This window comes from Corylus avellana, chromosome 4 (assembly GCF_965113065.1).
Source record: "Corylus avellana chromosome 4, dhCorAvel1.hap1.2, whole genome shotgun sequence".
NCBI classification, from domain to species: domain Eukaryota; kingdom Viridiplantae; phylum Streptophyta; class Magnoliopsida; order Fagales; family Betulaceae; genus Corylus; species Corylus avellana.
In genome coordinates this window covers 19199642-19214199 of record NC_142493.1, presented here as the reverse complement: position 1 = coordinate 19214199, position 14558 = coordinate 19199642, and the positions used below count along the sequence as shown (strand labels likewise).

The window sequence follows — 14558 nt, the reverse complement described above, 5'->3', positions numbered from 1 at the left end:
AAGAGTGACACATGGGTTTGGGGATTTAATCTCTAGCCCATGCTCTTCACCCAAATGCTTAGGCTTAAGTTTTATCCCAAGCTCAGTCTCTTATACATGCACTATTGTTTTCCTCTACCCCATGTTTTAATAAATAAAAACAAGTAGCCCAGTTAATATAAAACTTGAATTTGTTAAATTACATCAGCTTAGTGAGAGATCTAAAGGAAAAATAAAACTAGCTCCAAATAGTCTGACTTTCTCAAGTGTAACGTCCCAGTGAATTAATCAATTAACTGGTGATTGACTCTATGATTCGCATCTCAACCTTATTTCTCTTGGAACAAGATTCAAGGATCTCATCCTCTCCGAAGAGAGATTGCAGCGGAAGACTTTAACTAAGGGACAAAGATAGCAATAATATAAACCACAATCATAATAACCATAGTGAAAATTAAAGCATCATAAAATAGATAAATCTCAAAATGTATCGGTCAGAGACCAAACACATGGAACAACTTCACCGGATTCTGTTTTCTGTGCATGAGAGGTACCATAATTTTTGTTCAGTGTATTATATTTTTTCGAACATAATGTTTTGTCAATTATCTCAAAAAATTATTTAGTGTTATTGATATATTGGATTCATTGTAATAATAACATAAACGTTTGTATCTTCAATTTGAATTGGTATGTACGCTGCATAATGGTTTGATTGCATTTTCATAATACCACTCTTTCTAGAGAGCTAAGGAAAGCTAATTACGCAGTTGAAGAGACATTAATGATCTTGTTAGCAGTATATATGAAATTAAAAATTATGTTACATGAGTTGATCCAAATGTAGATTGATTAGAAATATTTGCATAAATAAGGCTTAATTTGTTTCGACATAAATTTTTTTACATAAGAAAATGTTTTCAACGGAAAATATTTTCTTGAAAAATGATTTCCTTGAAAAATTTTTTATAGTGTTTGGCGGGTACGAAAAATCACAATATATATTGTGATTTTTCTATATATTGTCATTCAATCATATTAAATTTTAAATTACAATAACGTTCCGATCGAGTCCAAGCAAGGTCCCGACAAGGTCTTGGCGAAGTCCCGACGGTAGTTTAATTGGGTCCTAGCGAGTCCTAACAATGGTTCGGCTGAGTCTCGACTGAGTTTCCAAAAAGTCCCGGTGGGTCCCGATGGGGTCCCAATGATGGCCCAGTTGAGTCCTAGTGGGGTCTCAACTGGGTCCCGGTGGTGTCCGGACTAGGTCTCAGCAAAGTCTGAGCGGTGGTGCAGCCGGGTCCCGGAGGGTCCCAATGGTGTCCTTACCTAATCTCGATGGTGTCCCAACTCCCAACTAGATTCTGTCGAAGTTTCGGTGGGTCCCGATGGGTTCCCCACAAGTCCTGACCGTGTTCCAATGGGGTCCCGATTGTATCCAGACAAAGTCCTGGCAATGGCTCAATTGGATTCTAGCGAGTCCCAAGGGGGTCTTGGCGAGGTTTAGAGCGGGTCCTGACGATGACCCGATGAAGTCCTGGCGAGATTCGTCGATTTAAGAATGAGATGTTCAAACTCGAAAAATGGTTTACTGTTTTAAAAAATGGAAACTATTTTTTGAAAATTAAATAATCTTTTTCGGTTTAGCCAAAAATATTTTTGGTTGGCTATTATTTTTCATCACACCAAACTCCCGAAAATACATAAAATATTTTCTAGAACTCATTTTAGGCCGAAACAAACTTAGCCCAAGTTTATCCATATTAGAACAAATAAATTTACGGTTAACAATCCCAACTTCAACGTTTGCGTATGCTTTCTACTTATAGGAAACATTACAAAGATAAGATATATACAATTTGAATTTGAACCAATTTAAATGAAACAACTTATTTACATTTAAATTTAAGTTAAGCTGAATAGTATCACAACAAATACAATTGTTGTTGAGAGACTCACGGTGATATCAAACTAGTTGAGAATATCGTGGTGGGTTTAAAACTGTTTGAGAATCCTTATCCGAAATCTTATTCGTCTCCTTATCTTGTGCTTCAATAATTGCTTAAACATGTATTTTGTTTATATGTGCTAAATGACTAAATAATTCGGTGGGCTTACCCTGAAGCAATAGTCTGGTTGGATAGCATAAAGTTTCGAAAAGCTTGATGTTAGAAGTGGGAATAGAAAGCGATCCTCAGAAAAATAAATAGAATTTCTGATCTCATAAATCATTACTTGAAAAGATTACTGGAAAAAGCTTGAGAGAGTACTTGTTGATGTTGTTATAGAGGAAAGATGCAGGCACCTAATATTCGGGATAAGTTTTCTTTTCAATTAAATTAGATGATTTTTTGTTAATTTAATTTATTAAATTAATATGTATCCAATACCGCAATGCCTTTCACAGTCAGCTCCAATGCTTCTCAACCTGTCTTATTCGTTGCACTATGCCACTATTTGTCAAGGCATCTCATAATTATTATTTCCAGCAGCTTTCTTTTTCTTCTAGCCGTTGCAAGTGGTATTTATTTATTTTTATTTTTTTTCTCCCTCTTTTCTAAGCAAACAGCAGGTGAAGGTGAAGGGAGAATTTACATCAAAACTAATACAAAAGGACTGGCTTCTAATATAATCATAATATTGCAGGAAATCAGATTTTTTTTTTTTAAAAAAAAGAAGCTTGTACCAAATAAATCTCTCATCAACTACAACGCATTGTTACTTTGCGCTCATGAACTGACAACCCTATTAAACTATCATTTTGTGCCAAAAACCTCTATTCTGTCAGCCAACCAGTTAAAAAACTTGAAATAACTCAAATACCCTAACTTTATATAAAAAAAATTACATATAATACCCTTAAAATTAAACAAATATATATATATATATATATATATATATATATATATACTAGTTTCAAAAAATATAAATATATTAAAATTGGAAAACACTTCTAATTTAATTTATATATATTAAAAAAAGAAGTGAATATAAAAAAATAAAAAACAATTAAAAAATACTTAAATTAAAAAAATAATAATAATAATTTAGAGATTATCGAGGATATGTCAAAATAACAATTTAGTCTCTGTAATCAAATTCTGTCAAAATACTTGTCAGATTTCAATAGTGTATCATGTCATCACTAATAGAATGATGATATATGTTATTCTTAATTAAAAATAAATAAATAAAAATATAAAAGTGATTTAAAAAAAAAAAAAAAAAAAAAATTGAGGGGCGGCTGCGGCAGCCACCCCATTGGGGGAGGGGGTGGCCAACGAGCCAACCCCAAAGGTGGCTAGGGGTGGCTCACCGCCACCCCCGGCCCATGGGGGTATTTGTCTTTTAAGGAGATTTAACATATAAAAGAGAATATTACATTCAATTTATCGTGGTTGACCGACAGAATTGAAATTTTGGGTACAAAATTGTGGTTTAATATGGTCGACCAATGATATTATCAGTTTATAAAAATAAAGTAACAATACGTTATAATTGATAAAATAAAATGTAATTACTCCTAACTTTCAATATTTTGACATGGACGTCAAGAAAATGACCGCCCAAACACCAGACGTGGTTCAGTACGGCACGCATACTTCTGGGCAGCCGTGGTTTTGTAGGCCCAATATGATAAGATTTTGACTAGGCTAACGAGTGTTTAATTATGAAAAGTGAACTTTCCTTCAGTTTCATTATGATACAAAAATTTAAATTTCTTTTACATTTTGGTCTCCAACACTTGCTTGTATGCTTTTCCTTGTAACTGTAAGGCTCACATACAAGGAACAGATCCTCTCCAGTCCATAATACCTAGTTTATGACTAAGATTTCATCTCATAAATTTTATGGCCACAAATAGGACACATATACCACTAATAAAAATAATAATAAAATATTATTTTAAATTAAAAAATAATAATAAAAATTTAAGAAAAAAAAAAGGGGGTGGCTGGCCACCATCGGGGGTGGCCTTCTTTTCTTTTCTTTTTTCTTTTTCTTAATTTTTTATTAATTTAAAATAATATTTTATTATTATTTTTATTAGTGAGATATGTGTCTTATTTGTGGCCATAAAATTTATGAGATGAAATCTTAGCCATGAACTGAATATTCTCCAGTCCATAATGAACTAGAGAGGATCCTGTTCCAACCTTGTGTATGTGGGAACATGATCATCTCCAATCCATTATGGATAAAGAAGTTTAAGCGTACATTTATTGTTATTGTACTTCACCTATGACCACTTGCAAAGGAAAAAGAAAAAGCCTTCTGCCAATGCCTATCCATAAATATATGGCTCTTTTTTTTTAATTTTTTTTTATTATTTTTTTAAGTTACATGGCCTGTTTGAAATTGTGTTTGAGAGCCTTAAAAGTGCTTTTAACATTCGAAAAGTCAATTTGAAGAAGAAAAAAAAAACTCGTTTAGTAAAAAAATTAAAAGCGATTTTAAGGGTTTAAAAAACCTAAAAATGACTAAAAAGTACTTTTGGCAAAAGCTTAAAAATAAAGCTTTTGTCCAAAAGCTTTTTTTGACTTAAAAGCTTTATTTCTTAAACGCAATTCCAAACGGGCTTTTATTCATTATTGAATTATGCATCTTACTCAACATTTGTTGAATCACAGTTGACTGAGATTTGGATGAAATATGAAACTTATAATCTTATTAGAATATTAATTAAATAATTAAATTTTTTATATTTTTTTTATCAATGTAAGTTATTAAGATAAATAATAATTTAATATAGTATTACTTAAAATAAGTATTTTAAGTTTGAACCTTGCATGTTTTGATCATTTATCTTTCATTTCAATTAAATTTAATTTCATGTGTTGAGTATCATTTATTAAAAGCCCACCAATGACTTTTGGGATGATAAATTATGGTGTTAGGTCAACACACCATCCATTGATTTTCTACTCTTGCCTTTTTAAATTTTTTTTTTTTAATTAATTTCTATTTTAAATATTTCACGTGACTTTCACTTTACACATCAATCTCTTAAAATTTGAGTGAAGGTGAAATTTGATCCTAATTTTTTATTATAGTGGGGAAAAAATAAAAGGCCTATTGAAAACTTTTTTTTTTTTTTTTTGTTGCTAATTATGCTAGTCGGCAATAATCTAATCATATAACATTACTAGACGTATGCTGCACAAATTAATTAAAAATTATGTAAAACGAGAACTAATATGAATTTGTATCGGCTTAGATAACAACTTTTATAAGAGAAAAAAGTTGGCTCAGTTGGCGGAAGCCTAGGTCTGTGAGTGCTCCTCATGATTTCAGGTCCGAAACTCACTGAATGCAAACTGTCCCTTTCGACCGAGCCTCTAGATGAAGCCCGCTACTCAACCCACCCATGCCGAGAGGAATGCGAATCATGAGTCCGAGTTTACAAGACATGGATATTTTCAGGATGCATGTCACATTAGATATGGTGGTATTTCTATGTTATGTTGGGCATAGCTCATGCTTGGTCTGGTACAACTGATAAAGCATGGGCCCAAATGATATGTTAGGCCCAAGGTAGGGAGGCCCTTTTCGGCCAGCCAGTGCAAAACAAACTGTTTCTTTCCATTCATACCATAATATTCGGCCCAAACTAACCTTAACAAAATATCTTAATACCATATGGGCTGTGGCTGAAATTCAATTTTAATTGAGCCCATAAGAGAAGAGGGATTCGACTAGTGACCTCCATTTTATGAATCGTAATCTCCAGCCGATTGAGCTATCCTTTGAGGACATGACCTATATAAACTTTTTTTTTTTTTTTTTCATATTTAGTTTAAAAATTTTATATAACATTATCAAAAAAAAAAAAAAAAAAAAAGTTGAGTCTCCGATAAATTCTTTTTTTTTTTTAAAAAAAAAATACCACTTTGGCTGCATAGTTGTAGCTCTACATGGATGTACAATGTTTGACATTAATCAAGAAAAATTTAACCATCGTCAGAAGCTCTGGCATTGCTTCCCTTAAAATACTCGTTTGGATAAGACCCCAAAGCGCCTTGACGATTTTGCCCCAACTCCCTTGATCCTTGGAGAATGGCCCACGGAAGACCCAGGGCCCACTAGGCTACTGGTGCAAAGCATTCTTTAAGCGTTTGCACCTCCTATGTATGTGTCGCAGCAACTAGAAGTTTACATGCGGATGTGGATTCTGTTTTTAGTACTATTCGCAGGTGCATTTGTAAAATGTGAATATTTCTTTTAGATATCTGCATTCGGATCATGTTTTTACTAATTCAATATGCTCAGTTATTGTGGTTATTATCTACTATTCACAAATTAGGTAATGAGCTTTTTGTACATATTTTAGTCATTTTTTGGTCTTCTTTGGGTCTCTATTAAGGTCTATTTTAAATGATTTTGAAATTAATTTGAGCCGATTTCTACTGTTTTGAGCTGGTTTTTTTTTTTTTTTTTTTTAGAAGCTCACTCTAATGTTTTGAAAATATATTAATTTCACATTACTTTTGAAAACAATGTAAATATAATATATTCATAATCCAAAACAACTTCATTTTGGTATTAAACACAAAAATGAAGTAATTTTGGTAAATTTATTAGATATAATATACATAAAAAAATATAATTATATATAAAGGGTATGCGGATGCGGACGGTTTATACTTTAAAACTACTCTAAAATTGTTATTCACATCCACATACACAGATAGTGGCTTTTACTAATTGTATTCACATTTGTACGTATGTACGGATAGTAGAGAGCGCATAGATGTGAAAAGCGGATGCGGACGGTTTGCCTAATTGATTTTGCACAAAGAAGAGAAGAAAAATTTGACTCTGTATTTGTCATTGGTATTCACTCTAACAATGTTTTTGACTTGCAAAAATTTTCTACACACAAAACTTAGTAATTTTTTTTGTTAACAACAAAGAATTGTGTTTCATTGGCACAAATTTGCATGAAATCGAAATAGAATTGTTTGGACAGGCTAAAAGCTAAAAAGAAATAAATAAGAACTCAACCAACTTATGGTAGGTCAAGGACCTTTGTTCCTATAAAAGATTTTGTCCATGACCTATGGGAGGAATAAAATCAATAACAATTAAGAACAAAAGTCCTTAACCTAACTATAAAAGGTCTTGTCTATTCTATGATTTTATGGTTGTGGATTTTACAAGCTGGGCCCATTTTGGGCTCATTCAGTTTTATTTTTTGTTTTCAAGTAGAAAGGACGTGGAATAGGAGGCCGGAATGGGGGCGGGAATAATTATTAGCTTTCACAGTCTTTTCATATCAGTTATTATAATAATATGATTTTTCGCAACTATAGTTTGATGTTTCCTAATTTCGCTTGTAATAATATCTCTTGAAGAATATTTTATACATTGATCGTATTCTTTAAAATCAAGTACTCTGATAGACCTTATAGATCTTTGCAAAAAAAAAAAAAAAAAAAAACTTTTGTTGAGTAAGAAGAAAAGTGGCAAACTCAGCCTTAATGGGCTGGAGATGTTAGAATTACTACAATCATTCATGTTTAATAATCTCATGTGGCAAACTTGATTATGTGGGAGAAGGTGATTCGCCCACATGAAACACCAATTTAGTCTCCAAACACCCCAAAGTGAAAAAACACATTTTCTTTTCGGTCAGAAAACATTATCACTAGGAAGTACTGAAACATAAAATACCAACAATTAAAATAGTAGGAATACATCTAATAAGCAAGAAAAAATAATATACTTTAATGGTATGAAATAACTTTATTTAAATTAACCAATGCTAATTTAATAGTAAATTTTAACCTACCTGTGGGCAAAGGTTGTATCACGCATGAAATTTACTCTTCATTAATATGACTAATAAATTTAAATATTAATAAAAAAAATTTCCGTACCTGTGGGCCTAAGAGAAATTTTATTTTCAATGTTAAATTTACTATCTTATTCTAATTAAGTCATAAAAATAAAAAGGCCCATGTGGGGATTAGTAATTAAATTTATGAATTAATTACAACATGATGTTAATTTTCTTTATGAAGTTCACATATATATAATCTTGATGCAATTATTATTATAAAATCGGGACGTTGTGGCTCTCCCAAAATTATTATGATAATCACGACTTCATTAACATCTAATAACTGTATAGATGCCAAATTAAAGTTCCCAAGAATAAAGACCAAACCAACATAGAAGTGGGTAAATAGTATTTTTCAAAGTACAACCGGATTGTTCCCAGGTAAGTGAGGGGGCAAGTTAATCATATGATTCATGTACAATGATAATCACAATTGATTCAATTGAATTAAACAATATATTACTTATAACTACAAGTTTACAATTTAATTAAAGCATTATTAGATACTTTAGGAATTTAGGATTTAGGAGTTTGAACATTACCATTTACCATTAGATATTAAGTTCAATTCAAAGAAAAAAGATTATAAGTAAATATGATAAGAATTTAAATAATTAACCGGTTATGATTTAATATTTAAGGAAATTTTTTTAAAGTACAAGTAAATGTAAATTTTGGGTCAAATATTTTTGATTTTTCAATATGGGCTCTTTTTATAGCAATTGGGCCCAAGAAGATATTAAAAATACAAGAAAAAAAAATGAGGGTAAAAAAAAGCCCAAAAAAATAAGTCCAAAAAGCCCAAAAAAAAGCCCAATTTTAAAAAGCGGTTAGCGGGCGGTTATCTATTTCGCTAACCGCTAACCGGCGGTTAACCGCTAACCGTTAACCGCTAGGCGGTTAGCGGTTGCGGTTAGTAAAATCTATTAACCGCTAAGGCGGTTACGGTTAACGGTTATTGCCACTAACCGCTAACCGTAACCGCCTTTGCACCCCTAGCTGACAACAAAAAAGAATATAGGAAAAAAGGTTCTTCTGACCTATACCTACCAATATAATACCATATAAAATGATGAAATACACATGACCTTTTATAGGTAGGTCAGAGACCTTTGCTCTTAATTGTTATTGATTTTGTTCCTCCCATCAAGGAGCAAAATCACTCAATAACATAAATTTCATTACATCTTTTTGAATTCCATAACGTCTTTTGCTAGAATAAATCCATTGATATTGTAACCGAAATTATAATAAATATAATTGTAACCAAAATGTAGCATAAAGGTCATACCTCATAAGGATATTCTTACACCCTTTTGTCTTCTGGTGCATTTGAATCCATGACACAAGGGTTTTGTCTACGTTAACAAGACACTTTTGGTCTACTAATCTACACATAAATTAGTATATGATGATTTGTCACATGGCGATCGAGGTTGTCATTTTCCTTGCCCCCCCCACCCCCCCCAAAATAATATGTCCATGTATGGTCGGAAGGAAAACAGCTCAGGGAGAAAAGTATAGGCATAAACAAGAACCATCCGTTTGCTGATCTATATTTCAGGAAGGAGATTCCTATGGATGGGGACCCATGGATTTTAATTCTGCATCTCGTGACCCGAAAGCGAGGTGTTATTGTGGCATGAATAGAAGTCTCGTGTGCTTTAACTTATCCGACAACGTCAAATTCTTTTCAGCAATTCTAGTCGTTTCATTTCACATGCAGCTCGAATCCAAACATCATATGCAGCATCTGCCAAACAATCCTCCCAACATTATGTACCAACAGACTGTTTGTCACCCGTTGGTTTAATTAATAATGCATGTGATGTTCACCTATTCCGGCATTGAATTGTCACTTTGAGACTTCATTTTAGGTTCATTTATAGCATTTCCCTCTCTCTCTCTCTCTCTCTCATTATTGGTTGGTTCAGCTGATCTGTAAGCGCGCCCCCCCCCCCCCCCCCCCCCCCATGTGAATATTGGGCTTGAAAATACGTGTACTTGATATGTTATTTTATTCCTTAACTCGAAAGATTCGGTTTGGAATTTTGTTGAGAAATATATATAACTTTTATATTCAAAATGAGATTTTGAGGAAAACTGTATTTTCAAACTTTTTCTAAATATGCGTTTTGGGGTTTTTTTTTTTTTTTTTTTTTTTTAATTTTAATTTTAATTTTTAGAACAAAAGAGTTAATATATATATATATATATATATATATATATATATAGAAAATTCATTTTTATTTTGTACAGCTTTTAGTGTACTAAAAATACTTGTTAAACTCTATTATGCAATTTCAAACAGACTCTAAAAATGATACATCAAACCATGATGAGATTTGAAGATATTTACTTGATAGAATTGAATACTATGAATTCTAAAGAATTTGAATCCATAGAAATCATGTTTTCTACCCAAAACCTAAGAGGGACAGCCTAGAGAAATGCCCCACCAATTCATCTCATATTGAGCTCGGAAAAGTAGGTTTGTCTGATTTTAAATGCCAGCTACTTTGAAAGAGCAATATATACAAGAGAAAGGGAGAGGGAACTACGACAAACAAAGAGAGAGACAAGAGTGCAAGAAGGCCAGCTACTTTGAGTTGTCTTTTGTCAATTTAAACTTGTGTTTTCTTGTTCTCAATATCTCATTTACACTATGATGGCCCAAAAAGTGCAGTAACATTTTTTTCCCCTAATCAAGTGGAATAAATTATGGTGGATTTCTCAAGTTTTATATACACAGACAATGCAGATACAATTTAATTGTCGGTAGTAGGTGAAATCTCTTAACTTTTATGAGTTTGCCTTATGGATTAATTATAGCATATACAATGGCCGGGTTTATGTAATAGTTACCGCTATATATCCTATATGACAAAATTAAACCTAATTAAGTATAGTTTGGCGGCTGTAAAAAGAAGCATATGCAATGCTAATTACTTATAGGGAAATGCTATGTGTTCTTTTAGTGTTCTCCTGATATTCTCCTGACTGTGATGTAACTTTTAAAAATATCGTTAAATTTGAGATTATCATTATTGACTTTTAATCTATTGGTGATTTTAAAAGTCACATCACAATTGGGAGGAGAACACTATAAGAACACCTATCAATTTCCATACTTATATACCATTGAAAACGTTTCCTTTTCTGAATATTATTATAGCTGCAGAATTATATATATATATATATATATATATATATATATATATATATATATATATAAATTCTGTTTATAATCAACCTAGATATAATCAACCTAGATAAAGAAATTTTAATATAAACCTAGCTAGTGTATATGAAAAGCATATATTTATCGATAGCTATGGATTAAATGCAAATTGGGACAGTGTAATAGTAAATATTTTCGGTAGAGGCCTACCCTGAACTAGTTATAGCAGAGGCGATGGGTGCATTAAGGGCTATTGAATTCTGTCGTGACTTGGGAATTCCAGAGGTTATTTTTGAAGGAGATTGCAGCATGGTAGTTCAAGCTATTAATGGCAAGGAGCACCACTGGAGTCGATATGGACAAGTGGTTGAAGACTCAAAGATGCTTCTGGGTGTTTTTAGACGATGGGAGGTGAGGCATGTTAATAGGGGGGCCAACACAGCGGCTCATGGATTGGCAAAATTTGCAATACAGGATCCCATCGAACGTATCTAGATGGAAGAAGTACCTAGCTGTATTTCAGATATTGTATCCCAAGAGCTCTATGCTCTTTCTATGTAGAGTCATGTACTCTGACTATTTTTTTATATGCAATGCAAGTGAAATTGTTTAAAAAAAAAAAAAAGACTAAAAATTTTCCATTTTCATTTGTTTTTGTATGCCTAAAGTAACTGCCTTTAAAAAAAATCAAATAACGTACACAAGTTGCATGTATCAGTCAAAAAGTGACGGCTAAAACTGACCCATTTTTTTTTTTACCTCATCTTCACATAATATCTCTTTCAATTTTCGACCAATGGATTAAAAAGTGGATATATATTCATCAGGATCTTTTGCTTTATTATAAATTGAGTGAATGTGGCACGTCTATATATATATATATATATCCCCACTAGACATTAAAAAGCAAACACCATTAGAGTACAAACGCTGTCTAAAGGAAGAGTGTACCATTTAAATCATGCAAAATTTTCTTTTCTTTCTAAAAGAAACAAAAGTGAAAAGAAGAAACATCATAATTGAAGGAAATGGAGAGGCATGTCACACCTAGAACAAAATCATACAACATCTTGGCCTTACTATGATGCTTGAATCGTGGTTGGTCAAGATCGCTATGGGTCCTCAAAATCAGGTAGTTAATTTGTTGTTGGTGGTGTCGAGAATAATGATTGTACGTCGTTTACTCAAATAATAATAATAATAGTTATATAGGGATCAGATGGGGCATATTTTTTAATTAAATTGTTAGAAACTATAAATTAAAGAGGTAGGTGTAACAAACATTAACCTTAACATTATTATGTTTAAACTCTGCACAAATCTCTCACCATTCGAGTGAACAGAAGGAGACGTGACAAAGAGATGGAATGTCCACGCTTAACTCTGTGCTGAAAATTTTTTTATATAAATTTAATATAAAATTAACGAGTTAAGATTAAACAATTTAAAATGTTTAATTAGATACATTAAAGCAAGAATTGACCCAATTCGAATGTAAATTAATGAATTAAGAATGAGTGGTATAACTCATACTTCGATACTATCTGACTATCACCCTTATCACCCTCATCATCATGCAAATCTTGAATAAGACGAATATGGATGTGAACAAACTCACAATTAAGTGGACTGCAGTTATTTCACAAGGACCGTTAGAAAAGTGATAAAACGATCGCTATTTGAACTTTTAGACCACCCCCACTTCTCGATCTTTGACGGCGTGTAGCTCTCTAACATTCAATTTACTGTCCGTATTGTATGCCATCAGTCTACACATTGAGGGATAGAGGGAGACACTGGCTCAACCACTTTGAGACTTTGAGCACCAACTCATTTTCAAGTTAAAAATAAAAAAATAAAAGAAACAAAAAAGGAAGCTTCCTTATTCTCTTTCTTTCATTCAGGAAAGAAGGAACAAGCACACCAAATTAATACACAATAATAAAAAAGAAAAAAAAAAAAGGAAGGAAATTAAGCCCAAATATATACAACTTTGAACTTTTGAGACACTCAAAAAAACATAAATTTAACGTAGTATCAATCACGCTATTCTGTTCTAATTCACCTAACAAGCCCCATCAAGGCGTCCCCTTGGCGGCATAACTGTTCACCAGCGCAAGCGCGTTGCTCGTGAACTTCCTGGCCTTCGCCACCCGATCACACACGTCCGTCTTCACCGAACCATCACTCACGTCCTCGAACCCGTCCGTACACGTGTCCTCGTCCGTCAGAGCCGCGCTCATCCACGTCTGCACGTTGCTCATCTGGAACCTGAACGACGCGGCTCCTGTGTCACCCACCTGGCGCATCTGCTTCAGCGAGCCGCGGATCTCGTCCACGGCGTCCCCGAAGTTGGTGAAGCAGTCGTGGAGCGCCCCCGCGGCCCGGGGGTCGGCGCCGTAGTCGGCTTGGCTGGAGATGTTTGACACGTAGGCGGCCATGCGCTGCGCCTTGGCTAGGCTCACTGATATGGCTACTTTCGCCAGCCGAGCCGGGTTTTGTTGTATGGCGTTGGCGTAGCGGGACAGCGAGGTGTAGCAGAGGTCCGGGTACAACGTTGTGCCGCAGCTTGTACGGATGAATTCTATGTCGTTGGTTGAGCCCGTGGGATCGGGGTCTCCGACGGCTGGGATTGGCTGGAGGTGGAAGAGTAATGTTGCGCCGATGAGGGAGAGGAGGAGTTGAGGCCGTTGGGTTCTCATGGTTCTTTTCCTTCTTTTCGTTTCGATGTTTCCAAGCATTGTTGGGCTCGCGGGGGTTTAAGTAGGCTCCCAAGTACATTAATACCCCTTTACAAACACGAAATAGCAAGGTTGCCACTGCTCTTGCCACCGCAGACTCTCACCAGTATTAGTGTGCACATTAAACTTATATAGTTTTTTTTTTACTATATAAATATCTTGTCCACTAAATGATGAAGAAGATACCGTCTAAGCAAAGAATTGTTTAATAAATTATAAGGGGGGGGGGGGGGGGGGGGGGGGGGTGGGGTGGGCGGGGGATGGTGTTGTTAAAGGATTGATCATTTATTGGTGGGAGGGTTTTAATTAGACAAAGGATGTGGAAAAACAAAAAAAATTAGAGCGTATTTTTTTAACAATTTAGATTTAATTTCAAATTTTTCATAAAAATAAAGAATAAAAAGTGCAATTAAATTTAAACTATTGAAAATACTACAATAAAGATGGATCGGAGTTGTGGTCACTCTCATGGATGTCATGTCACATACATGATTGCACTATATCTATAATTTAAACAAAATTATTTTGTTAACACTTCACATGAAACATATGACAAAATGTGTAGTTAATTAAGCCACTCAATCATGCTAATTTTGTATGCAATTTTAACTTGCAAGCATGTGGGGTGGGGTTCCCCCGTTCATGGTTTGGTTGTATGCATGCATTAGAATAAATATATGAACAAGAAATATTAATTAATTAATAGATTTGTCTCACTGGCATATCTATAATAATTCATGACAAAAAATATAAAGAAAAAGATGTTTGTCAATTGTATCAAAGTTTAGGGGCAATAATAATTTTAGTTTATCAT

The 14558-nt window shown here is 33.6% G+C and overlaps 1 protein-coding gene across 1 annotated transcript; it reads right to left on the bottom strand.

Moving 5' to 3' along the window:
- Window positions 1-12865: 12865 nt before the first annotated feature.
- On the bottom strand, window positions 12866-13760 carry LOC132177515 (21 kDa protein). Its single transcript, XM_059589875.2, has one exon. It carries the CDS (start codon window positions 13742-13744, stop codon window positions 13082-13084), a length of 663 nt encoding a protein of 220 aa, XP_059445858.2. The 5' UTR covers window positions 13745-13760; the 3' UTR covers window positions 12866-13081.
- Between the last annotated feature and the right edge of the window lie 798 nt (window positions 13761-14558).